The sequence below is a fragment of the Opisthorchis viverrini genome (assembly GCF_000715545.1).
Source record: "Opisthorchis viverrini unplaced genomic scaffold opera_v5_106, whole genome shotgun sequence".
In the NCBI taxonomy this organism is placed as follows: Eukaryota; Metazoa; Platyhelminthes; class Trematoda; order Opisthorchiida; family Opisthorchiidae; genus Opisthorchis; species Opisthorchis viverrini.
In genome coordinates, this window is record NW_008751768.1 from 545,047 (window position 1) to 570,267 (window position 25,221).

Genomic DNA, 25,221 nt, shown 5'->3' on the forward strand with positions numbered 1-25,221 from the left:
GTGGCGTTTTAACTTTTGAATTTTGGTATCCTCGAACTGGGGAACAAATTCTCCTTATAAAAACAGTTGTTGCCCGATGTTTTTCCGCTGCTGAGATGAACATTTATTTACTTCCCTTTTGATCATGACTTCACTTAACTTGACGGTATTCGTACCAGGTCAATGGATTTCTGAACGTAAAACTTTGCTTTACTATAGATTTTCACCATGTTTGCAGGATCCATATTTCGTGTTACATGCGCCACTGGTACCTAAACATTCTTACAGTGACAAATTTTTTGACGTTTGCATTCAAACTAAATTTTCAAACCCGAGAATCTCCTTATTTGATTCTAACTGAAGTTAATGCAGAACTTTCATGGTATTTCCATTCTTCGTTGATTATCAATTTCAAGTGATGTATAAGTGGGTGGAAATTTTTCCTATCTTATCCGTTGATGAGAAATCCGATAGAATTTTCTGAAGCATTCTTGGGGTGTAGTTCACATTAGTGTGTATAAAACGGTACTTAGCCAGAAGAGGTCGGAGATAATTGTGGTCACGCGCCTGTGTAAAACCATACGCTGGCGGTATGGAAAGCAATTTCGCTCATATACCTTAGAAATTCACTTCATCACAGACTACTAAAAGAGTGAACGCAATAGGAAAACCTATTTGGTTGAACACTATAGCCCATTGAACAGGTATATCCAGAAGCTGCCTGAAGAAAACGGTAGGGACATTGTGCCATAAGTGGTTTCGGATTTTGAGATTACACTTCGCCAATCTGTAGCTCGGCAAATGCAGCTATAATACGAGGCGAATTTCCGGGGTTCGGGTTTTATTTAATAAGGCTGACAAAGCTCATGAGAGGACAACTAGTTTACTTTATCGTTCTTAGTTAGTCACTACACATCGTCTAGCTCCGCAAGTGATAAACCAGTGCGCTCTGCTGAAACTTGTGATTCACGGCACACATGCGGCTTTTTGTTTCTCCTTTCAATTATTTTGACTTGTAGACAACCAGTGTAATCCGATCGAAATAGCATGGATATGACGTATAACAGAAAGCATCTAGAAAACATTGATGATTGTCAAATGACATGCAATCGAAGAACAGAACCAATATGGACTGACGTATCAATTGCGAATTTTTTATGTGACTGAAAGCTTTTTTCAACCTTGGGCCACCGATTTTTTTATAATCATCTGAAGTGATATACAGTTCATTCTTTCGAATAATTATTAAGTAAAAATCTACAGGATGGAACTGAGATTTTTAGGCATCCACCGGTCATCGACAATGCCTTATTAACTACTGTAAATTTTTCACGTCTACCTCAGGTATGTGAACGCTAAATGGGTGATAAAACCTGATTGGTTGAACACTGTCATCATGATGTGTACCAAACTGAGCGCATCCCTATTGGTGACTGATAGGATTTATCGATTGGCAAGGTATTTTCAATGAACAAAAAGGCTTCTTCCATTCTGGTTGGGATTTTTTTCAAACATGACTCTTTCCTGTTGATTTAAAAGCCTCCCAGACATGAGAGCTTACGGACTGGCGCTTCCCTATCGTTCATATACCGACGTAACAGTGCCCGGGATACGAATTATTATACGTCTTTTTGTGATGGTTCTGATCATTTCCTCAATGTTTAATGTGACACGCAGTATCAACGAAAATGTGCCATTTATATCAAAAAAACTAAACAGTAGCTGCTCCACGTCATCATCTATATGGCCGAGTTTTTACACACTTTCCGCCGTCAAACGGATACTTACCCTTTCGATTCTCCCAACAGCAGATGCAAGAGCAGTAGACTCATCATTTCCTAACCCACCGGCCTACTTCCGCGACCAAGAACATATGCAAAATTATGTCCGAGCGTTAAATTATTACTTCCAAGTGTTTGGAAGACCAAGGTAAGCAAAACAAAAGGAAAAAATGCTTTGCAGTTGTCGGGACCATTTTCCTCTGCATCAGTACTTGTAAGCCAAGTTGCATCACATCTGTTTTTATCTGTTTAAGATAGAGGTGACTAAAATACGGCTTGTGGGCTAAACAACTTTATATGAACGCGCTAAAATACACGTGGAATTAGTGCTAGCTTCTATACATAAAGTTCCTTGGGCCCGGTACATTATCTGGGGCTAAAACTCGTAATCAGTCACGGTGGACACAGTGCATGTATTTTTATACTACACAGTTTTCCCAATATGCACACCAATTCACCTTGTGCACTTCACTTAAACACAATGCTATCAGTTAACCAAAAGCTGCTATTTTTTGGGAACCCCATCGCATCTTCCGAAATGTGTGAAAATTTCTCAAATCGAATAATAATCAACAGTATCTCCCATCTTCGTCACCAACATCACTTTCATTATCAGCAATAAACTTGGGAAATTTAATGTCTCCTTATGTTTTTACCGGTTTCCAAAAGGAACTTTTTGAAAAAGAAGCACAGCGAAGTTCGCCCTAACTTTCGTAAGATACAGAAAAGAATGAAATTTTAACTTCTTTCAACCTTTATGATATTTACAGTAAAAAGTGTATTTGGGAATATCCAGAAGGATATGTTACGTTGCAATGGTGCTGCAGGCGTCCAGAAGAAATATCTTGACTACCACTTGCATGATTTAGGCGATGCAGACAATTTTCAATAACAGGCCTAATGATTCTATTATTAAGATCTTTAATGTGCTTTGGTGCCAGTCGTGAAAAGGTAGAATGTGATGCAGTAAATCTTGAAATGAGACATCCGCTATCAGTCCAGTGGAGGGGGGTACGATGGATTCTTTGTGAAGTTCAAGTGCATAGGCGTAGAGTGGATAGCACGGTTTTTGGGAAGCCCGTATGGTAGATCACACTCAAGGCTAAGGAAACATTGGCTGGTTGAATCCAAATCTTTCTTAGATAGAACCTTCCAGGTTTTTTGTTTGGATAGTCCGCGTGCGGTTATCTAAATTTGGTTGACTCGCTTATAACAATATGGGAACTGATATTTTGCACAACAAGAGCTTTCTTCAGGGCAACTAAATTAAGTGATCTAACATGCACTCAGAGTATAGATTGACAGAAGCAGCTTCGAGGTAATTCATTAGTAAAAGAATATTAATCTTGATCGTAAAACAGTGCGTTTGAATGTTGTTACTTGTCATCAGGAAACGTTTACTTGCCATTTCTGTTTACATGCAATTAATGGTTCCGAAGCCAAAGTTGCATATAAAATTACTTACCGTTTGGAAAATAAGAGTTACAAATTTTTGGAGGCACTTTTGACCTATGAACAGACTGACATTCACTTCTCAGGTGTATTGTATCAACAGCCACAACCGCAGCAGTAAAAAAATCACACTTGTTCCACTTTTGAAGCAACATATTGAAAGCGATGAATCTAGTTTATTCAGGATTTCATTGCCCACTACTTATGATAACAGTAAAGTAGGAAACACGGGCAATTACATATTTTTGCACAATTGACTTTTACTTTCCAAGAAAGTTATTAGGAACACTCTCGGGTCCAGCCAATTCTACTTTTCCATGTCCAAAACGGAAACTGCTTGCCATATCGAAGCAAAACTCAAGAACTGCAATGACTTTTGCCAGCACATGCGTGTCAACCCGTGGGCAACCACACCACTTCACATTCAAGAAGTCGTGGGACAGAATTTATCACCCCGACCACGCGTCGCTACTTGGAAGGTCCAGCAGGCAACCATGTTTTTTTATCAGCATATACTACGCAAGACCTCTAGTGTAGTCACATTATTAGTCATCATTATCATTGCCGTAACTGGTAAACGATCTTCTAAACGTCTTGGCATATTGGGACTGCCTTTCAGGCAGAAAATGCTATTGGTTTTTTTAAATTTGGTCACAATACACAGAGGAACTAGTAGCTTGCTTAAGTCACGTAACAGGCAAAAATAATTTGTAGAAGAACGCCAATAAAGTCCCTGCTGTGTCCTCTGTAGTAAAAAGTCAACAACAAGCAAATGTTCTATTCACTAAAATCTAGAATCCTCCGTTTTTCATGTTAACTGAAATATATTAATAAATGTTTCTTCTCCTGGAAATAGATGCCTTAGAAGTCGAGTTTCTATGTGGTATGGTACGGTAGACGTTTTTAGTAAAAATGCCAAAAAATTACATCTTATTAATGTTATGTTAGGCAATCTTGGTGAATCAATTAAGAATTTTTAATTGTTGTAAATTCATTACGAGATTTGACTTCATATTCTCAGTGAATTAACGTGCCCATAGATACGTCTGGGCGAAACTCGACGAATCGTTCAAGTGAAGTAGTGCATTTTAGTTTTTGCTCAGTAGGAGTACTTCAGCTTTTGCCTAATTGGCAATTTCTGCTTTGATTTTTATACACTGACTTGTAAAGTCCAGAAAAAGAATCACTTAAAACAAAAAAGATCAAACTTTTCACTTTTCTCATTTTAGTACGGAAATTTTTGTAATGATTCGAAACAAGAGGCGAAAACACTTCGTAACAATTGAGGGCACAGTACAAATTGAGATAGAAATGTAAATAGACTAGTGAGTGCAACTCATGTGTTCCCCGAGAAACAAAACAGATGCCTCTTCTGGAATGTAGGATGCGTGTTTTAGAATACTGAAGAAGCCTAATCAGTTCTTCATGCAATGCAGCAAAGTGATCACGATTTTAGCGTTGCCCCGTAAGGATTTGGAGTGAAACAAGCGTTGTGGTGATATTAGACGTAGAGCCATCTAAACACTCCACAAAAATGGCTCACTATATTTACTTAAAATTCATGCTGATGGATAAATTTTTGAATTCTGTTGGAATTAGAGCCATAAAGAATAGTCATGAAGAATGCAATTGTCCACACTTGGCGTTTTCTAAGCAATACAACCGGAATATCCCTGAAGAAACTACTACGCCTGTGTGCAGTTTTAGCTTGAGCTGGTCTCATCTGTGTGTCTGAGGCGACATCATACTCGTCCTTGTAGTTGATGAATAATTGAAAATATATCTACTCCAAAACCCAAAAAGCACGATGCCGTTACTGAATCCAAATTTGAGCACTTAACGCACTGTATCGCTGGGTACATGTTCTTCCAACTGGGTTACACAACAAACTGTCGGTAAAGACTGTCCCATTTAATAATTCAGCTAAACGTAAGATAGTAGACTATTTTGTTGGCTATGATTGCACTCGTTTGTACACTTATCGCATATCAGGGCCACCGTGCCAGATAGTCACATCAGTTATTAATCATTCCGTCAGTTGGTATGATTGGGAATAGTTTGTGAACGGTAGAGAGCACAGTGGACCTTTTTACAACGTTCAGTTCATGCTTAGCTGAACAAACCACGTGGTCGTCTGACATGGGAAAACTTTCCTTTGCCTCCAGATATTTTTCCCTGAGATTAACACCGTGGGAGCCTAGTATGATTAACCCTCGATTTTCTGACACATCAAACAAGAAACAATTCACTGAGAAGTAGGTTCGATCTTTTTGCTAACAATAAGTATGAACTATTCAGCCGAATTTCTCTATATCCACATGAATGTTGTTCCTGGGAAGCTCTTCACCGTTATCAGGATCAAACAAGCTCACCATTTAGATTGTTGTCTACATCGCAACAATTCGAAGCAGGAAAAACGGGGAGTTTTACCTGATATCAGCAAATACCAATGTTGTCGAGAAACCAGTATCTTCGTTATTCCAGCATAAAATTTCGCGAAACTAAACCGCTTATGAAAGGTTGCTCTATCAGGCCGATTGTTTTGCTCTTGCGCAATGTTGTACAATGCGGTTTGATTTTCGGCATCCACAACAAACTTTTCATCTGACTGGATCCGGCGTTTTGTCATGGGAATCTCCCACTAGAAATGTTTTTTTCAAAGAACAAAATTGCTGTACAAGGCGAGATATTTATAGGGCTTTGCAACACGTTTAGAGGTCAGACTGAGGCATGAGCTGTGCGTAATATCCTTTACCTACAAATTGCGTTTAAAATGTCCTTTTTGTGCAATATTTTGAAGAGAGAAATGTACCACCATATTCCGTTACACGTCATCTTTAAACGAAAACTCGGGCAGCAGAGTAGTGCACATTAGTTTGAATCCTTATAATTCAACAGAAATTTGTATCAGTCCTCCAGAATTCGTGCATCTGCAGTGGTTTTCTGTTAGCGGTTCTTTTTAATTTGGCTTTGTGTACAAAACATTTGCAACATTTTTTGGCTATCCACTAGTAAACTATTTCTTCTATGCCCTAGTAGAATTCCACCTAGATCTTACTGTTTTGCCATTTTCCGTTGCCTTCTTGTGTAAGGCGTTCTACTAATTTGATTGATTGTTTCTCGCTTCTGATCATCCTGGAACTTTCAAGCGTTTTGAGGCATAAAAAATTAGTCATTTACGGGATTTGTATTCAGCTTCAATTTTTTTGCAGGCGTTAACATTTGTGAGGCCCACGTAACTCACCTTTTCCCAAGGTGCCAGAGAGTTGCAGCGCACTTGATGACCTTTCTTGACTACACCAAAAGTTTTCCTGTTTGTAATTAGCATTCAAACCTAGAGAAAATGCTCCATTTAAAAAACAGAGCTGCTCACTTGAGTCGTTTAATTCATAGAAAGTTAGGTATATCAATTGATTTATTGTAGTTTCTTCATTAAGCTGCTGTCACATTGCGTCACTGATAAAAAAATAGTGACGCACAATTTCACCGTTAAACACATTGGTAATGTGCCAAAATACTTAAGGATTACCATCTGTCATGCGAGGCAATATTTATGGATGCAAAAATAACAGAAAAAATCTCTTATAATTGAAAGGTTTTTTAGTTGACGGTCATAAGTGAGATGTATATAGTAAATGCTTAATGCCTTTCTGCTAACTAACAAGATGTCGCCCCCGTGGCTAAACACGAAATTCACTCTCAATCCCAGACGAAAGAGACTGATATCAGCAGAGAACAAAGATGAACTGTGAATGATCTAGATGTGACGGTTCACTTTTGGTACGAGGAGATTTAGCAACAGAAATCGAAAATGTTTGGTACTCTAACCGATTGCTGACTGAGCTTAGTAACTAGATGTTTCGTCATTAATCAGGAAAACATATTTAAGGCCTTAAGTTATGGCCTGTTTCCGCTTGTCTGTCGCGTGCTAAATGATGAGACTGTTCTCTCACGAATGCTTGGTTTTCTGTTTCCTAGATACATTTGCTGACATAAACCTCCCTTCAAGATTACTTTGGGTATGACGAAGAACCACCCATTTATTTTAGGCAACATCCTCGACAACGCGAGTAAACTGAAGATAGACATACTAAGTTGGTTTTGGAATTCAAAAGTAAAACCTACTCAAAACTCAGCAAAAAGTATTTATTTTCTCTATCTCTAGATGGAAGATTACAAAAGGTCGAGTGCCCTAAATTGTCCTCCGTTTTAGGCTTGCTTTGGTCTTGATTACATAGCTTTTTTGTCCCTCTCTACGAATAAAAAGTGTGCAGTTTCTGCACAGCGGGTCAAAGGTTGTGTACCATTGCTGAAAATGTGAATGTTGTTAGTTCAGCGGATGAGAAGATATTAGAGAAAAACTGATGACTTTAATGAGGTTTAGTGACTCCGTGATCCAAATGAACAGAAGTTGGTGCGTCAGGTTCATCAGTAAAAAAATCGTGTAAAAATCAGTTGTACTCTTTGGGTGTGTTTGCATCTAATTGACTGGGACTAGATGGCCAGAATGGTTTCGGAGTGATATTGGCCTCTCATCGTATTCTGCGCCAAGTGGTCATCAAGCACGCCTTTGGAGGGATAGTTAACTTCACTATATTTAATTTATCTTAAAGTTACTAAAGTCGATTGGAGTAGGTATATATAAACATAAGACCATGGGCCTTTCGGATCAACATAACTGGCCTATCCTTGCTACCGAATTTTATACAACTGGCGTGTGGTTTAAAAACAACGTTAGCTCAATGCTCATCCATTCCCCACATTCTCACCTACTTTCTTCACGTCATCTCTTACCAGATGTGAAAAGTTCTAGTCATTTTTGAGCTTCCCCGCATACATTCTTTAAGTTACAGTAATCTTAGTAAATTATTTTTCTTTAGCTGACTGCGTCTCTTACATTTATCAGTGACCGTGAATTGGATGACAATGAAGTATGCCCACACAAACTACCCACAGCTTGGCCTGTATAATTCTGCCTTCTGATAATGCATTTCATTTAGATCCGCTTTCGTTTAAACGACTAACCAATTAGATATTTCTAAGGCTAATCACTCGGAACGCCTGTGTTAATTCAAATAGATGACTTGACCGAACCATTCTGAAATCATCTTTCAATCTGTTGCACTGTCGGTAACATAGTATCACCAACAGAAATACTCGGTCTTTAGGGTCCGAGATGTGGAATGATCATGTGATTATAGACTGTTCTATCAGTGAGTATAAACGGCGTGAAATTCAAATCTGCTGCAACCTAATGGTGATGTTCCGTTCCTTTTGAATACAGTGAACGTTTGAATTACACAGTTTGTCGTACGATTAGCTCGACGCAAATTCAGTCGGTTCCAAGTGCCAATAAACACAATGTGTTCTTGGTTGATGTTGATTTCACGAAGCTGAGTTCAGATGCATCAAAATAGAAATCAGAGGAAATGTTCGAAAATGAGCATATTTTTGTTTGAATGACAGATACCTTTAGTTGGTTTCAACAATATCTGTCTACCGTCGGAGTGCATGAAGAATGGAGGTTACAACAAAACCCACGAAATCACATAAAATAGCATACAAACCTAAAAGCTAAAAATGCAAACCTTTAAATTCGTAGCACCGGTCCAGCAGGTGTTTCCAAGGTGTTTGAAGTTGTCATCAGGAGCGGTGGTAACACTTCGCCATATCGCAATTTGAGAAACATATTGGTCGGCTTTCCAGAGGCCAATATGACGGTTCAGATATCCCACTGTTGTAGAATAATATTCACTGGCCAGATAAAAGCACTGTAACCAAGGAAATATATATGGTGAGGGGAAGAGGGCCCAAAATTGCATGTGGATAAATCTGATGTATGAAAACCTTCCTCAGATTCATCATTCACGAACTAGTCCCAGTATCCGTCTAACTATCTCTAACCTGTTCTTTTGTGCTTTCCTCTAGGCCATTTCTGTCTCATGATGTCTTGGCACCTGGGCACCAGGGTGCATCACTAATATGTTGCTATGAGTACATGTGATATACAGGCTGACCAATGATTTGCTGGACAAGCTTGGCGACTTGATTCAAACGCTTTTTCAGTATTCGAACAAAACTTTCATTCCTTTCGTAATTGGCGTCTACGTTGTTTTTTTTCTTGTGTATGAGCGCAAATAGTTTAGGCATTTATCGTTGTTAGATTGGTTTTTATACAGTAGCGGAACGTTTGAAGCCCGCCTTAGAAAATAGACTGTCACCTAGGAATGTCAACAGCTATCAATATTTTGACTGATTATTCATAAGGTACCGTATTCTAACATTCTGACGGCGTCCACTAATGAGGTATGGAGTCATCGGATCAAGTGAAAATACTGAGAGCATCGAATTGTTCTGCTGACGCTGAACGTACAATTATTCAGGGTTTTTCCCGCCGACCTAGCTACTTCCTTATTGAGTAAGAAGTTTTGATACTTCATACGATCCTGCTTATTTATGGATTTAACCGTACCCATAATTCTGGGTTCAAGAACCTTTAAACAATGGCAATATCATAACTTATTTTTGTAGAAAAGGCCGGAAGGATCCGTAATAGTTTTGAAGTGGATATCCGGCTAATGCTACACTGGAAGTACAGAAAATTCGAATGGATTTTGTGTCGTATGCATCAAGGGGGCATCAGGTCACCGCATTGGAATTATGTGACTGATTAAGAGAATGACGAATCTCTGAAAGTTACAACTAATAACCAGCTAGATAAAGGCAGCAATTTGAAACGTTTTGCATCTCCTAACACTGAAAAACTTACATTTTCTGCTACTCAACTCAAGACATAAGCCTACAAATGAATGAGAAGTGAAAGTAAACGGCTTGGCATGCTGGAATCAGTCTACATCGGAGTGGATTTGCTGTAGGAATTGTCACTGCTGACCGTAATGTACCACCAACCTGCATAGTGGTACAGTAAAAATCACTGCGTACCAAATCATAAAATGTCTCAATTAATGGGAAGAAGATAATTTTGCTCTAATTACCTGTTGATCTGATGGTCGCACTCAAGAATCATACAGCATGGAGTTGCCATTAAATCATGCTCGGTGGGTCAAATGTAGCAAATATAAACTTCTGGTATGAGCTTCCATAGCAAAGCAAAAGAAAGCTGTAGTTTTGGAGATACTAATGATACTTGAGGAGTGCATCTTCACAAATACGCAGTCCAAATGCGTCTGCTTTCTATTGCGGGGATTTTCGTATCGTGTCTACCTGGAGTCCATTCACCTGGAATTTGCTCACCTATTCTATGACAGCATCTACATGTTTTTGCTCTCCCAATTCCTGTCTTTTACACTTCCTACCTAGTCGAAGTAAGGTAAGATGCCAACGTTAGCTAAATCAGAACAGAATCAGCAAGAGTTACAAGGTTGGTGATTCTTTGGACACGTGTCAGAATATATGACCCACATTCGGACAGGTATTATTCCACATAGTTTAAACGGGCCATCTGTGGAACCCTGAAAGAGAGACTCGCTTTAACAGAATTCTGTGGGAAACACAAAAGTAATCCGAAGAAAGCGCCGTAGGCTGAATACCACTTAAATGTAAATTTCTTTTCTCAATAAAGGCGTATTTACTTGATCCGCATATTAGGCTCTGAAGAAAGACGAGTAGTACAACAATGGGATTGCTATCGAAAGTCAACATTTAAACATGTTACTCAACATTCACTGTGACCTCGGCTTGAGAGTTTAGGACATCTGGATATTTTCTGGGATTATATCATTCATACGCTGCGTCGGCAAGTGCGAGAATGAACAAATAATAAACCCGTTAAATGTCTTTCTCCAGTCGAAGTATTGGCATATTTCAATTTTTATTTGACTCCGAAAGGGTTCCATGTCCTGGCCCAGCCGATTCAAGGGAAAATAAATCATTGTTTTGAACGTCATAAAAAATACACACGACGATTCCTGATTCCCTTTCATCTCGCAGACAGAATAAAAGTTTTAGAAACCGGCGATGCAAGACTTTTCGATCATTGGCCTCCCATGATCTGCCATCGTTTTGTTGATGCCTAATTGGCAATAAACCAAAAAGTTGTCCGAAAGCAAACCCACTGAAAAAGTAACTGAAATTCTAAAACTATAACATAATGAAATAAAGCACTTGTTTGTTTAATTTGGGTGTTTTTATTTGATATTTTCACCACTGTCTGGCAAACTGTTCAAGTCTTTCGAACTTCAAGCCCTATTCAACCGTTTTTCATAATTTCTGGGATAAAATTGTGCGGCTGATATCATCACTTCCTACATCGTGGATGGATTCCACTGATTTGCAAACGCATGTGAAACTTTATAAGAGCACCATCCTTTCCGGCAGGCTTGAAATAGCTAGAAATGTAATATTTCACCTCATGAGATCTTGGAGATATTCAAGGTGTTGTTTTATCCAGTAAATTTTGGACGGCATTTATTCCTCATCATGTTTTGAACCTGACTATTATTCAATAAGAAAATTACATAGTGAAAGACCCGGGACTTTTAAACTATATCGTTTTTGAGCCATTACATGCCCTAAGCTTCAAAAATGGCTGAGCTGATTTAGCGTCATCGACTTAGTCTTTAACATTAAGGGTTTCAAGGAAGATTTGCTAGTGAAACGCCGGATCGCCAGCTACATCCATTTGCACAACACCAAACCAAGATTTTGTTGTGGTTAGTCTTGGTAACCTGCACAGAAAAAAACATGACAAAGCAATGTGGCCTAGGCAAAGGAGAATTTATTAGAAGCACGAGAACAAAGCAAGAGGATAGTTACAGCTTTTTGCAACCAATCTGTAGGTTTTCTGATTTTGAAAGAGAATTTTGCCAAATATGTGCAAACTGGTCGTTCCGCTGCCGTTGAAAGCTGAGTACGAATAAGCTACTTATAATAAGTATGATAAGCAGTTCGCAGTATACACTGATGGGCGAAACGTGCGTTGATGCGAGTTCTTTCAACAATATAGAGCATAATGTTGTACGTCATGCGAACAATTCAAGAATAACCTACAATTCTCATCAACGAGCTTGTTATCACATTTAATCTTTACCAATTAAAACATTCAAAGTAAATTCCTGCAAGAAAACCCTGTCTACCGTGCGTGATGGACAGCATAACCCAGCTTTCTGAGCTATTTTGGGATTTCACGTCTTTAGCCCTGTTGCTTTGTTACACCTCATTCTGGACCAGCACAGTGTTCGCGGATAGTGCCTTGCCAGAACCGATGAATTCTTCTAAACGAATAGAATGGTGAAACAGCATTACAATAGAAATCAATGAAGCAACCGCAACCGTCAAGAGGTTACGAGGAACGAATAATTTCCAGTGCATTTGCCTCCCGTATATGATTGTCCGAAATGAGCTATTCTAGTTATTCAGCGCAACGAACAATTCTCAGGTGATCAATATTTGATTCGGAGCAAAGGTTTCTGAGTTTAATATACAGTGCCCGAAAAAAATTAAAAAGTATGTGTTGAACTTCAAACTCAGGCATCTTTTGATGCTTTATTCCGTTGTTACTTGCAAATCAGTTCGTAAAGTCGCCTCCAAGTTTTACTTGTTGCAAGGATCCTCCTCACTAAAGTTACTAGTTCCAGCCGTCGTTAGCCATCGATTGAACCTTCGAAATTTACAGCCAAAGTCGTGATATATGGACCCATGCACAGTGGAAAGTCCTTTATAAGAAGAAAGTGATTCTGCATTGATGAGAAGAAATTTAGTCAAGCGATGTGGTTCCCCAAAACGTGTACGCAAGTTAAGCCTATGTCAGAGCAAAAATTGTAAGAAATAATTTTTTTTCAAAACTGTGGTATTGATGCGCTTGTAGCTTTATGGCGGTTTGCAGATGATTACCGGATTTAAACAGTATATTTCTGAGTGGTCTATACTTCACAAAGCCTCTTTTGCGTCCTCATTTCTTCTAAAAAAAATTAAACGTCTGTTCGAATCAGCTGCCAAAAGGCTTACTCATGTTCAGACTTCTGCATACACAATCCTCCTACTGAGCAGGAAATCATTCGTCATTTTCGACAGAATATTTTAATTTTTCAGGTATTTTAAGCTCAGAGAATATCAATAAATTGCCTGGTAGCGTGTACCACCGTAAAATCGTAACAGTGCTACCACTGAAACGACCTCCAGCCACGCCAAAACAGTATCCATTTTATTTCTCACTGCCAAGTCATGAATTTGACGAGTTCAGTAAGGTCCTGTTTTTTTATGCGCAGAATTTCTTGGATGATAGTTCTAGTCCCTAAACTGTAACAAAAGTGGTATAAAACTCGGTTTACTTCGAAAGGTTAATCAAAATATCTCAAACGTTGAGTGGTTATACGGACACAAATATCTATTTCTCTAAGCATTATTCAACTCCAACAATTTTCCGCAGACAATTATTAAAAACCGGATTTTCCCTTGGGCAGACGATTAAGTGTGAAGCAATCAGATAGGCTGCCTTATGAAAAAAAGTATAAAAATACTAAAGGACTGAACCACACTAATAATGAGAGCTGTAATGGTGGGCGGATGAAAATGGTTTTTACGCAGCAAATCTAACGTGGAGTGTCAGAAAAGTCCATTTAATTTAGTAACTATAATTGCGACGGTCATCAGCCAGGTTCACCCAAATTTCATCTGTTTTAACCAGCATATTATACCACATAACTCGCAATTGCTTTTTATCGTGCTACTTCATATAATTTTGAATAAATTGTGCACAAAGATAAAGACTTTCCCAGTAATGTGATTTCCCTCCCGAGGATAGCTAAATCGCATATGTGACGGAACTCTTATGAGATCTTCCCGATTTCTTGAGGAAGCTTTGGAAGATAAGTACTTCAGCACTAAGGAAGACCAAGGTAGGACAAGGCAGTGCCTTCTTCAGAAGGTTCGGTGCTCAGGATCATTGGAACAATAAATTCAATGTGATAAAATTGTGAATGCACGTTGATCTCACAAGCGGCGCTTGATTAACGGAGCGATATCTAATAAATCCAATTTTTCGGTAACCTCGTGGAGGATCACTTTAACTAAGACTTCCCTGTATTTATTAAATCACGGCTATCTCCGGTGAATAATCGTCACGGATAATCAAAGCTGGGCTAAGCAAGCTAGCGAAGCACCATCAATTGAATTATGCGGAAAAAAGGATCTCTGCATCTCATGAAGTTCCGGAAGAAATATCGTAATGACGATCCTGAAAAGCTGACTATATTTATACCTACATGTGAGATGTTAACTCATATCGGAGGAGAACAGAAAATCTACATTGATGGGTTCTGATTCAGAGTTAACTGCCAATGTATCGAACTCCGGAAATGTGCTGGGTGCTGGCGTGTATACTGAAACTAAAATAGTATGGAATGGATTAAACGTTGCACGATTCTCAGAATGGGAGAAAATTAAAAGTTTCACTGGACTCATATGGCTTTCGATCTACAATCGTCCATCTTGTACACAATTAATTGAAGCGATCACCTGACTGTCACCTGACAATCACCTGGGCTGTCGATGTATTTTCAGCAACCTTATGAGTAGCACATTACAAAAAGATCACCTAACTTGTTACCTTAGATGGCGAAAAATTAAAATTGGAGGTTTAAGTGGTTTGGCTTCGCTTTTTTCCATATTTGTTCCTCTTACTGTTCACTAGGTAAAAATACCCATTTCAAACAAAACCCCGTTAAACCATGGATATGTTTTCCTACCGCAACCGCCACCCTCGGATTATGAACGGCACTTTCCATGAGACTGTTACGAAATTTAGCTTGGAGACTCATTTATCCGTTTTTATTCCTAGGAGTCTGAGACATCGGGATATGAGTGCGTTTATATATTTACTGTAACGTGAGATAAAGGCAAAATATTCTCTTTCACTTGTTTATGTCCTAAACACAAACTGGTCCCGATTAGCGACATCGGACCAAGTTTCGCCGCGTTCCCTCTCAAGATTACATTGCACATGGACGTAAGCTTTCCGTATACCCTCCTATCCTACAAAACGACTTCATTCGGCTAGTACAAGAATTTCAGGGTTAATGAAAAGATATTTTGTTCTTCTGTGCTGTGTTGCGGGCAACTGCATGACAACCAGGAATGGCTGCGGCATGTCAGAAGATTTCTCCGAAACGTTCATTTGCTTCATACGATTTTTTGGTGGTTGCATCTAGCCAACATCATTTGCTATTTGTTTCAGAGTTTATAGCTCTAAAACATGTGCCAAAATTTCTAAGCTTTTTGGCAAAACATCTCACGCTACACTGATTCAGGTCAATGATTTCTTATTTGTGCCTACTAACGTTTTGTACTGATATTTCTATTTCGGGTTTTTTTCGTATAAATGAAGCTAATCTGTACCTAAAGGCAGTGTTCTGAACAGCCGCTCGTAGTCGAAGGGTAACGCTGGAATCACTAATTAAGACAAAAGCGAGTCGATTCTCCTCGGAGCTTTGTTAGAGGCACACTACTGATGATTCCTAATTAGATTAAACACTGATTCCCGGCTTTTTAGGAAGAATGGGTCTCACATTGGTTTCATCATCATAATTTCTCAAGTCTTCTCATACCGACTTGCCTGATAGCTTTATTTTCCGAAATATCATGCGTACAGCGTACGACACTCCAGCTCAGTTGCTGTGCAAGGTTCTATTTGCAAATTGTCCAAAATACAAGCAGAAAACGGGATGAATAAGTGTTAAGTCCAAATATGATACTCATTCACACAGACTGATGAACTACAAAATGGAGTTAAATGATACAGTAAGATAAATAAGACGACTGTTCTACCATCGATGATGCGGCCAAAGCATTAGAGGAAAATATCTTACCCACAATGTACAGACTTGGGCAGCGGGAGGTCTAATGTTTTCTTATTAAATTGTCAAACTATTTCAGTAACAGATACAGCGCGAAAAGACTAGATACAAATAGAAACAAGACCTAAGTTCGAGGAGTTACCTTTAAAAAGGAGATCAAGGCTGTTAGGCACCGCATTTAGCCCTATGCCTCTCGTCAGCTTTTTTGTATCTTTCAAGTACTCGCAATGGTGGACGTAATATAAGGAAGGCACATGTCTAGGTGTCAGCTAACCTAAAAAGCAAACCCCGTTTTGAAGTAGAAAAGTCCCAGTCGTTTAGTGATGACCTCTCCTGATGCAGTCATCAGTAGATCAAAATGTACAGGGGAACTGTTGAACTCTAGTTCCAGATTACTTTCCATACTAAGTAAACATGGTAATTTTAAAGTTTGTGCCATTTCCACCATTATGTTTTGCATTACCTAACATGACGTAAGAAAAAGCATTTTTATTAAATATTACGCTCTTATTAAAATTCCAACCACTAGTTTTCCCATGATGTCGATAGGTATTCTCTTATTTTTTATACGCGTTTCCGTAAATTAATCACAAAATGTTTTAGAATGTTGTACTGCCAGTTGTGCTTCTTTGATTTCAGATAACTTGACGTAAGCGACTGTATTGATCGCTGATGTGTCCATGTCTTTATGGTAAACTCAGTTCCAGGATATAAACGAGACCGTTACTTTGGTGTTAGGTCATTTTCCTTAGCATGTTTGGAAAACCACAATCCGCAGAGTTTGTATTCCACTTCCTGTTGTCCTCAACCGGGTGTGCCCAGCGCATTATAGCCGCAGATAGAATGGGTGCAGCAAAATAAAGTTGGTTTAGATTCTCAGTATTGATTAGTTCAGACATTTTCTTCAGTGGGCAATGAAATGAGGTATGTTGGAGTGAGCAGAATTAATTTTGCAGTTACATTTTAGCATCTTATCTTTAGGGTTGGAGAAATAGTCATATTTAGTTTGGTACAATAGCATTTGCCTTCCTCGATTTGGATTATCTTAAGAAAGCAAAACTCTCATTTGCGCCTAGCCTTTAAACACTGAATATCCGTCTTGTACATGAACGTATCTTCTATAAACTTTCTGAATATTTATTGACTATCAAGCAGATGCAAACGATTGCCACAGAGCGTTCCATGATCCTTCTCGAAGCTTGTTTAGCTTAAAGTTTTTCGGTGAAGTGTGCAAAGTGACCATAATAAAACTGATTCCATTCACAACAATCCATTTGGTATCATCTCGTAGGAAAAACCGTTTTTACGTTGTTTGAAACAGTGTACTGGTGTTTAGGTATGTTACATTTCAAAATGACAGCAAACATATATGTAAAAAAGAAAGGGTCACAGCCATGTCTGTTCCGTGTAATACGCTGACTGAGCAACACTGATCCCTCTTTAGCTGTTTTCTTATCCTCTCATATAGAGAGACTGTATCCCCTCTTTAAAGTTTTATTCAGACATTTTTTAACTTTCTAAATGAGCTATTCATGTACAGTAGTACATTTTGCAGTATCTATTCTCCCAGGTTGAAAAGTTCTGCAGGCAAGCCGTTCATCCTCGGTGATCTTTGATTTTCTGGTTAGTTAATGACCAGCAGTAATTCTGTAGTTGTAGGATTGGGTATCTAGTGTGTGAGGGGTACAGCTTATAACTCAAACCAACACCTCCTAGCTGGTTTAACATGTTGAAAAGTTGTGTTACAAAAAATTCCTTCAAGCGTTAGAGTTCCCTGAAACCTCGATGTAATCTCCCGGCTCTCAAAATCTCGCACATTCAACGTGAACGCTTTTTTCCGATGTGACGGTTTATCAAGTGTGATAGTTTTGTATGCACATTGTGCGCATATTTACTTTTCTGGTTAGTAGACTATCGTGTCCTCCACGCTAGACAGTTATGTAGTCAATTAGGCACCCACCTGGCTAGCAGCATCTGATCCAGTTTTCGCAATGAAAGATTCTGTGTTTCTAACGTCACCGGTGGTTGTCTACCGCTCCCCTCAATTTAGCCGATTCCAAATGGACCCACTACCCTCTCCCAGGTTTCACATTGCTTAGCAAACTGGTCATTGAAATCGCTCAACAGGAGGAGGGAGTGGCCTGGAGTTTTAGATCAGACTCAGTGACACGATATGTTCCTTCATCTAAATGTAACATTGTGGGGGCATAGACAGTGGAAAATGTTGCAAGCCTCATTCCCAACGGGCGGAATCGGATGGTTGATGCAGTTTGGTTAATTCGTTGGTCCCTGGTTCATAAAACCCGTCTAATAACGCGTCTAATAATATAAAGCGCACTACAATATCATAAACTCGACCCTTGATGGATAGACGTATGTCAGGCCCATGCCACAGGTGAAGTTTCACGAAGGCTACTCTAACCTTACGAATCCACATGGAAATTCTAACTTTGTCTGAACCGTCAAGACTGATACAGCCACCCGAGTAGACATCAGGTAGTCCATTACCTCAGTTAGATTAGCTTCAAAGACGAGAACTCGGTTCGAGCTCATCCCGTCTTGCAGTGGCATTCTGCACTTTGCAGGTGTCAAGCCCATGATACAGTGAGGCAGAATCATTGAAATTATTTCAACATCACAATGACACTACATCCAACAACATCTATGAAATCTGGGTGCCCGATATATATGTTTGAGTGTCCGAAGAGCATTTGGACCCCCGTGATTATATCACAAGTCAGTTCAAATATGAAAGGTGGAACAGGACAGCTGTGTTTGGCAACATTTGAGTTGGTAAATTTAGGTGATGAATTCTCGTAAATCCTTACGAACCCACGGTAGTTGTTTTGGAGCTCTTTGAAGAGGACCGGGAAATTTCGGAGACATCCTTGATCCATAGACATTGCCTGACGGTCCACAAAAAACAAGGACAGCTTTTGAGTCAGTTTTTTGGTTTATTATGATGATATCACCAACCTTGGACCCACAGGAAGGTGATTCTAAGATCAAGACATTCTCTTTTAAAACGGAACCCAGCTCGGTTTTTACAGATATACTTCACACTAGGTTTAACCAATCTCAAAAGGAGCTGACCACAGAGCACTTTCGATGCTCCAGTAACTAGGCAAATTCCACGACGGTTTACAAATAGTGTCCACGTACCCTTTTTGCATACCTTCTGTCTTTACTCCATATTGCACAAATAATACTTGTCAGATGGGTTACCTTTCATTATTCACGTTCTTCCAAGTAGGTTGAATGCAGGGACTCCGGTCCTGGTATATTTTCACAATCTAAAAGGGGCGTTTTGCACGTTATTTTTTTCTTTTGACGTGCTCTTGAGGTGCAAATTCTGCTCAACTTCACACAGAAAATCTCCAGCAGTTTTATTGCACAAGGTTAGTGCAACGTTATGAAACGTCCCACCCATCCTTACGACCGGGGTTTTTACAAGTTACTTACTGAAGCTACCCACCAGTTTATTGACAGTTGCCTTGATTTGACCAGTCGGTCAATTTGATTGTAATGTAATCCAGTAGAAGAATCTCTTCCAATTTCTTGGACTCTGATGATCCACCAGCGCTCACGGTGTTTCCTTATGGCTCGTTAATGTGTGATGCTTTGATGGTTTTGCCGGCTTCCCCATGAGCATTGCTCAGTATGAATTTGGAGTGAATTTCGTAGGACCAGTCAGCACTTGTGATCTTGATGCTACTCTGTGATCAGTTAACCATATGTGGAAGTCGGATAGAACTTCAGAGGCGAGTGTAATATCTTTCCCATTTTGTCACACCTGTTCTGCTTGCGAATTACCAGTACTGTGATTCTTTGTTGCAGAAAGGCCTTGGGCCACCTGAAATCGGTACTGCTAACCAATGATATTTTTCAAAAGTGATGTGCTACCCTTCTTCTTGCTTTCTTCCAAGGTCAAAAAATTCAACCATTGTGAGACATACTCGCAATGTAGCGTAGTCTGAATCCTACTGCGTTTCGGAAGCTAGGGTCGTGTCTCTCGACAAATCGCTCAGAGCCACGGGGTTCAGTATTATCCACGGTTGATGTGCACTCGGTAGCCGCCAGACTTTATAGACCTAGTGTTAGTTTTGAAACTAACGGCTGGAAAGGAAACAGATGACGATCGGCACACAGTTAGAATAGTTGTCGCCCGTTTTTCGTGCAGTGAACATCAACTCCGATTCGACAGTCCAGAAGTTACTCCACATGTTTCGGGTGGACCACGTGAGCACTCTTATCACACGAGAGGATGAAACCAGCAGTCTCACGCTTGACAAATTAATCTGGATAAGTGTCGATAGAATGCGTCTCTAGATCACAAATGCAGTCAGCTGGCACAACAAACAGACGAACCTTTTAGGCCAAGTGACAGTGAGTTTGACTGACGTGGATAATTAAACTGAGCAAAGATGGTTGTTCACTAGGATCCACTCAGGACATAGCTGAGCGTAACTCCTACGGATCATTGGACTCCTGGATAATAAGCCGTGAAAACTTCGTGTCTCATCTGGACATTTTGGGACACTGATCATGCTAGAGTCTCTGATGTGCACTTTAAATCCGAAGGATACCTGATGAATTCCAAGCGAACACTATCTTTGCTAGTGTGATGGTGTACAGACATTGAAGGATCATAACTAGAAATAAACAGGTAAATTTATCAAACTGCTATTTTGAGTACTGCTTCTTGGTGGAGGACTGGATAAGTTGTGTCAGTCGTGTAGATGATAGCAAATTGTCAGAGGTGTTCAAAGGACTGAGGAGGTACATCAATGGAAAAACTACCGTAAGTACAGATGATATTGCTGGTGGCCCTGATAGAGAAAGGGGGCCTTTTCGAGGTAGCCCGCCTTCAGCTTTTGACTCAAGTGTCTGGCCATAAGTCATTTGGCCTTAGTTGACTTTGTCCAGGGCCGGTGACTCAATAGTCTAACCTGCTCTGCTACATTTGTACATCTACAAAAAGGACGCAAGGAATAATGCACGAATATCTCACTCTCCAGGCTAATGCGCACAGCAAATACTTTTGGACTGACCTTGTGCCCTTAGAAAGCATTTCTTTGTCGGTGTTGAGAATTGACTTTTGAGCGATCGAAGTGCGGTGGTTTTTATGAATGATATTTCGGAAAGCACTTGTCTTCGAGGTGAGACAGTCGGTTTAAGAGAAAATACTGAGGAAATTTGGCAGTATCAGCATTGGCGTTTTCCCGCTTAGGCATCACACTGTGTTCAGCAGTTATTGTGGCCCGGTCGGTAGCACCATGCAAAGATCAATATGGCAAAAGATTATCAGAATCCCCTGAAGTTTGCTCATTATTTCACGTCGGGAGAAATATTCATAGATTTCCAGCCCTAAACAGAAGAATGACAACGCATTGGCTAAAAACCTGACTGCCTAAAAAGGGTTCTAAGATGGGACTACATTTGTGCTTCAGATGTCAAGGAAAAAAGGACCAAACTTTTTCACTCTCCAGCCAGACAGTCCTGTGTTATTCTGACTCAAACCGTTGACAAACATAGTATCGAACTCTCCGAACGCCGCACGGCAAACTCTAGTATAGCTCAGTCATCACAGCACGGTACAATCCATTCTGTTTGTAACGGCTTCGTAATGGGGACACTTTGCTGGTATCTTTCCGAAATGCTCTTTCTGAAGTAATCCAGACAGTGGTACTCAGTGGTAATCTTTTGCCGTCTTCTAAAATCACAGTGAGTTAACGTACACTAGATTTTTCTACTGTTTCGCTTGAGTTTGCTCAAGTCAACAACAATATGGAAATAACATCAACGAACAATCCTAATGCAACCGACGGTAGTTAAATCAAACGTTGTTTAGACATGGATTTTAGCTTTAGTTATGTTAAATTATCACCAGTCCCGTAGCAGTAAGGCACCAGTTTACCAAGGAAAGATGCACACCCGGTGCTCGTCGCCCAACTCGGTCCATCTTTCGACATTCAGTCCGGAATTCTCGATATTCGGCCAGTCTACCTTGAGTTCAACAATTCACGGTACACCTTCTCATTAGCAATATCGCGCTTTAAATCGTAAATGCAATCCCACACATTACATTTTGTAATTACTCTATACCATGTAGGCTCTCAGCCTGCCATTGTGGTGCTCTCTGTTATGAACCTGCGCCATAGAGATAGTAAGAAACCGTGAATGCAGTAAGATAAACTTATTAGACCAACACCAAATGACCGTGAACTATTAAGAGCCTGGGAAAGTGCGAACTCGAAAGTAATCATACGCAGCACTAGCCTATGTTTGACACTACAAATATATATCATTACTGTATACACAAGTCTTTCTATCTAGTTAAACACCATACGCTCTACAAATAGGAATCTAAAGCCTTCAAAGTAACATGCGAATAATTTTAGCATATCTTAATTGCTCAGCAGTCCAGACAGATCAAACAGATTCAAGTGCTTCTCCTGAAGGAATTTTTTGCACATTTTCACTTTGGAAAATGAAGGTTATGACCGATTCATAAGCTAAGAAAACCGTTTTGTTAAAAGTGAACGAAATCGACTTGGTGGCCGAAATTATTTCAGTTTTCCATCAAGTCACACTTTGAACGTGTCAGTAAGAATTAAAAACCGGTTTAGGTTTTCGTTCTACCACATCAAATCGCTCAGCAATTTTCAGAAAGTACCACTTCCAGACTGACTTAACATGGTCCCAAGACCTACACCTGCAATGCTTGCCACATATTGAAGGCAGCCCTTCATGTCCGTCAGCGACGAAAACAGACATCAGTCAATAAAAGAAGCGCGCCAAGGCTCTGCTTGATTATAACTCGAAAAGCATCACCGCAATAGTGCACGTATCACACATATCAGCAGTGGTCAGCGCTGGCCAATGCACTGACCGGATTGATAGTGTGGGGCTTATTTAGTTCAGTATTAATTACACAGCAAAACCACCTGTTATGGCGCAGTGATTTTTTCCTCTTCACAAATATCGTCATTTCATCGGACTTACACCATCAAAATAATATTCATGACCTCTGGGACAAAACTTTAATGTCTGAATTTGGCGATAAAACCCGGAGATCAAGTTTATTTACATTATCATATATGTGTTGTTGTATGCTCAATATGAAACCACTCTAGACGGAATGGGAAACTAACAAGTGGTCAGCAAATCATAGAGGTGAACGGGTGCTTCAAAATCGACGTTTTTTATATGGCGTACTGCAGTCGATAGAGATTTAGTGTCTCTACAGTGGAAAGCAATTGAAGTCATGGATGATGGCGAAACTTTCATAGTAGTAGCTTGTGCTCACCAAAGTTTTTTTGAGAACATTTCAAACGCATACGTCGCTTCACATTCAGTGAGTATGAACCAGAAACAAACTCTTGACGTTTCCCGTGGACGAACGTCCAGATTTCAAAACCCACACTGCCCGCCCACACAGCGACAAAATGCTACAAACTCTTGTTCCCGTGGACGAACGTCCAGATTTCAAAACCCACACTGCCCGCCCACACAGCGACAAAATGCTATGCACAAATTAAAACAAACTCTGTTTCCCGTGGACGAACGTCCAGATTTCAAAACCCACACTGCCCGCCCACACAGCGACAAAATGCTATGCACAAATTAAAACAGTAGCTTGAAGCCTCAAGTTAGACGAAACACTTTCCTGATTTCTGCACAACAGCTGCAACTTTGCAGTCGTCACTCATTTTCCAAATTCCTTCGAAGGACAAAACAGGTGATGTTATATAATAACAAACGAATGCCTCCTCGTTCTAATAATCCACGCATATACATGAAGCAGTATGTATGAGCATACATATATGCTTATCTTTAGGCATGCCCAAGTAGTACATCAATTGATAAGAGGCGTTAAATTGATCAGAGGAATTCAGGCACACGCTAATAGAATTTTTAGTATTTTCATGTATTGACTACAAATCGCAAAGCTTCTGACCTTGCGAAGTGGACATAGTACTTTGTGGCAAGTTGGAAACAGTTCGGAAAAACTACCCGTCACGCGTTTTGTGGTGAACGACGTGATGGCTGTAGGAGGGTTTTTTGGATGGTTACTCAATATTGACAGAAATACCACGTGGTCATTAACATTTTTAGCAAGTGTCACACAAACATTCGCTTGCTGAGTTCCGATAGGGACGGAATTCATGGTGGATTTATATTTGGAATTAAAATTATCCTACTTTTATTATGCTCATGCTCAATTTTACAAACTTCTTACGAGTTAAAAAATGTGACCCATCTGGGACCAAACCTTTTCAACATCTTCCAAATTTTTTTTCTTGCTGTTTGTATTCCTCGTCCATCAAATCGACTAATCATTTACGGTAAATCCGCACAAATCTGACAGACAAGATGAATGATACGACTGTGTTTCAAAGTTGCCAGTTACTTCAGTGGAAATATCTGCGAATAAACTGATGTGAATGACCAGAAATTGTAACAATAATAAGGAAAAGAATATGACTGAGGATAAAGATGGTCACCACCTCTTCCAAGCAGATCTACAGTGCCACGTCGTTGAGTATATTGTGACACTCAATCGACCTTACGTAAATAGGTCCAGTAAATGACGCAGGAAATCCCATGAATGAGTCGCTTGGCGTGCTGACGATGTACTCTCCACTGGTGGTGGAACGTTTGAAAGGCGTACGTCAAGTGCAGTCAACAACCCAGCTACCTAGATAACGCGGGAGTGAAATATGATGCAAGTTACCTAGGTGATCCTAAAGGTGAATGGAAATCCTGCGATGACCAACGATGATTCTCGACAGGTTTCGTAAAATTACTTGCTGTGTATTTTAAACATTTCAGCAGCGTTTCTGTTTTAAACCAATCCGCAAAGTTCTTGTTCTGCACCTGGAGCTCTGGATCACTGTCTGAATCCGCCATAACTATCCACGCACAAAATGATAACTGGAAATTGACGGAGTTGTCGTCGGTTTCTTAGTACATTTTTCTTATCTGATCCATCAAAGTCTTTTTTTCTCCCACAATGAACAGCTGGATTAATAATTTCATTTAAATGTCACTGCTCACAAATGTCTCACGCACCACAATCTTGCGCAATGTAAACCTAACCTTTCTGCGTTTTTTCCCATTTACAGGTTTGGAAGGTGATACCGGTCAACTCCGACCCTCACTTGCAAAACTGATACCGCACAATTATATGCGTG

The 25,221-nt window shown here is 39.8% G+C and overlaps 1 protein-coding gene across 1 annotated transcript; it reads left to right on the top strand.

Annotated features, from left to right (window-relative positions):
• Positions 1-1,521: 1,521 nt before the first annotated feature.
• T265_13850 (hypothetical protein) lies at positions 1,522-25,221 on the top strand (the record flags this gene model as incomplete). Its single annotated transcript, XM_009170863.1, has 2 exons — positions 1,522-1,908; positions 25,153-25,221. 2 exons carry the CDS (start codon positions 1,529-1,531, stop codon positions 25,163-25,165), a joined length of 393 nt encoding a protein of 130 aa, XP_009169127.1.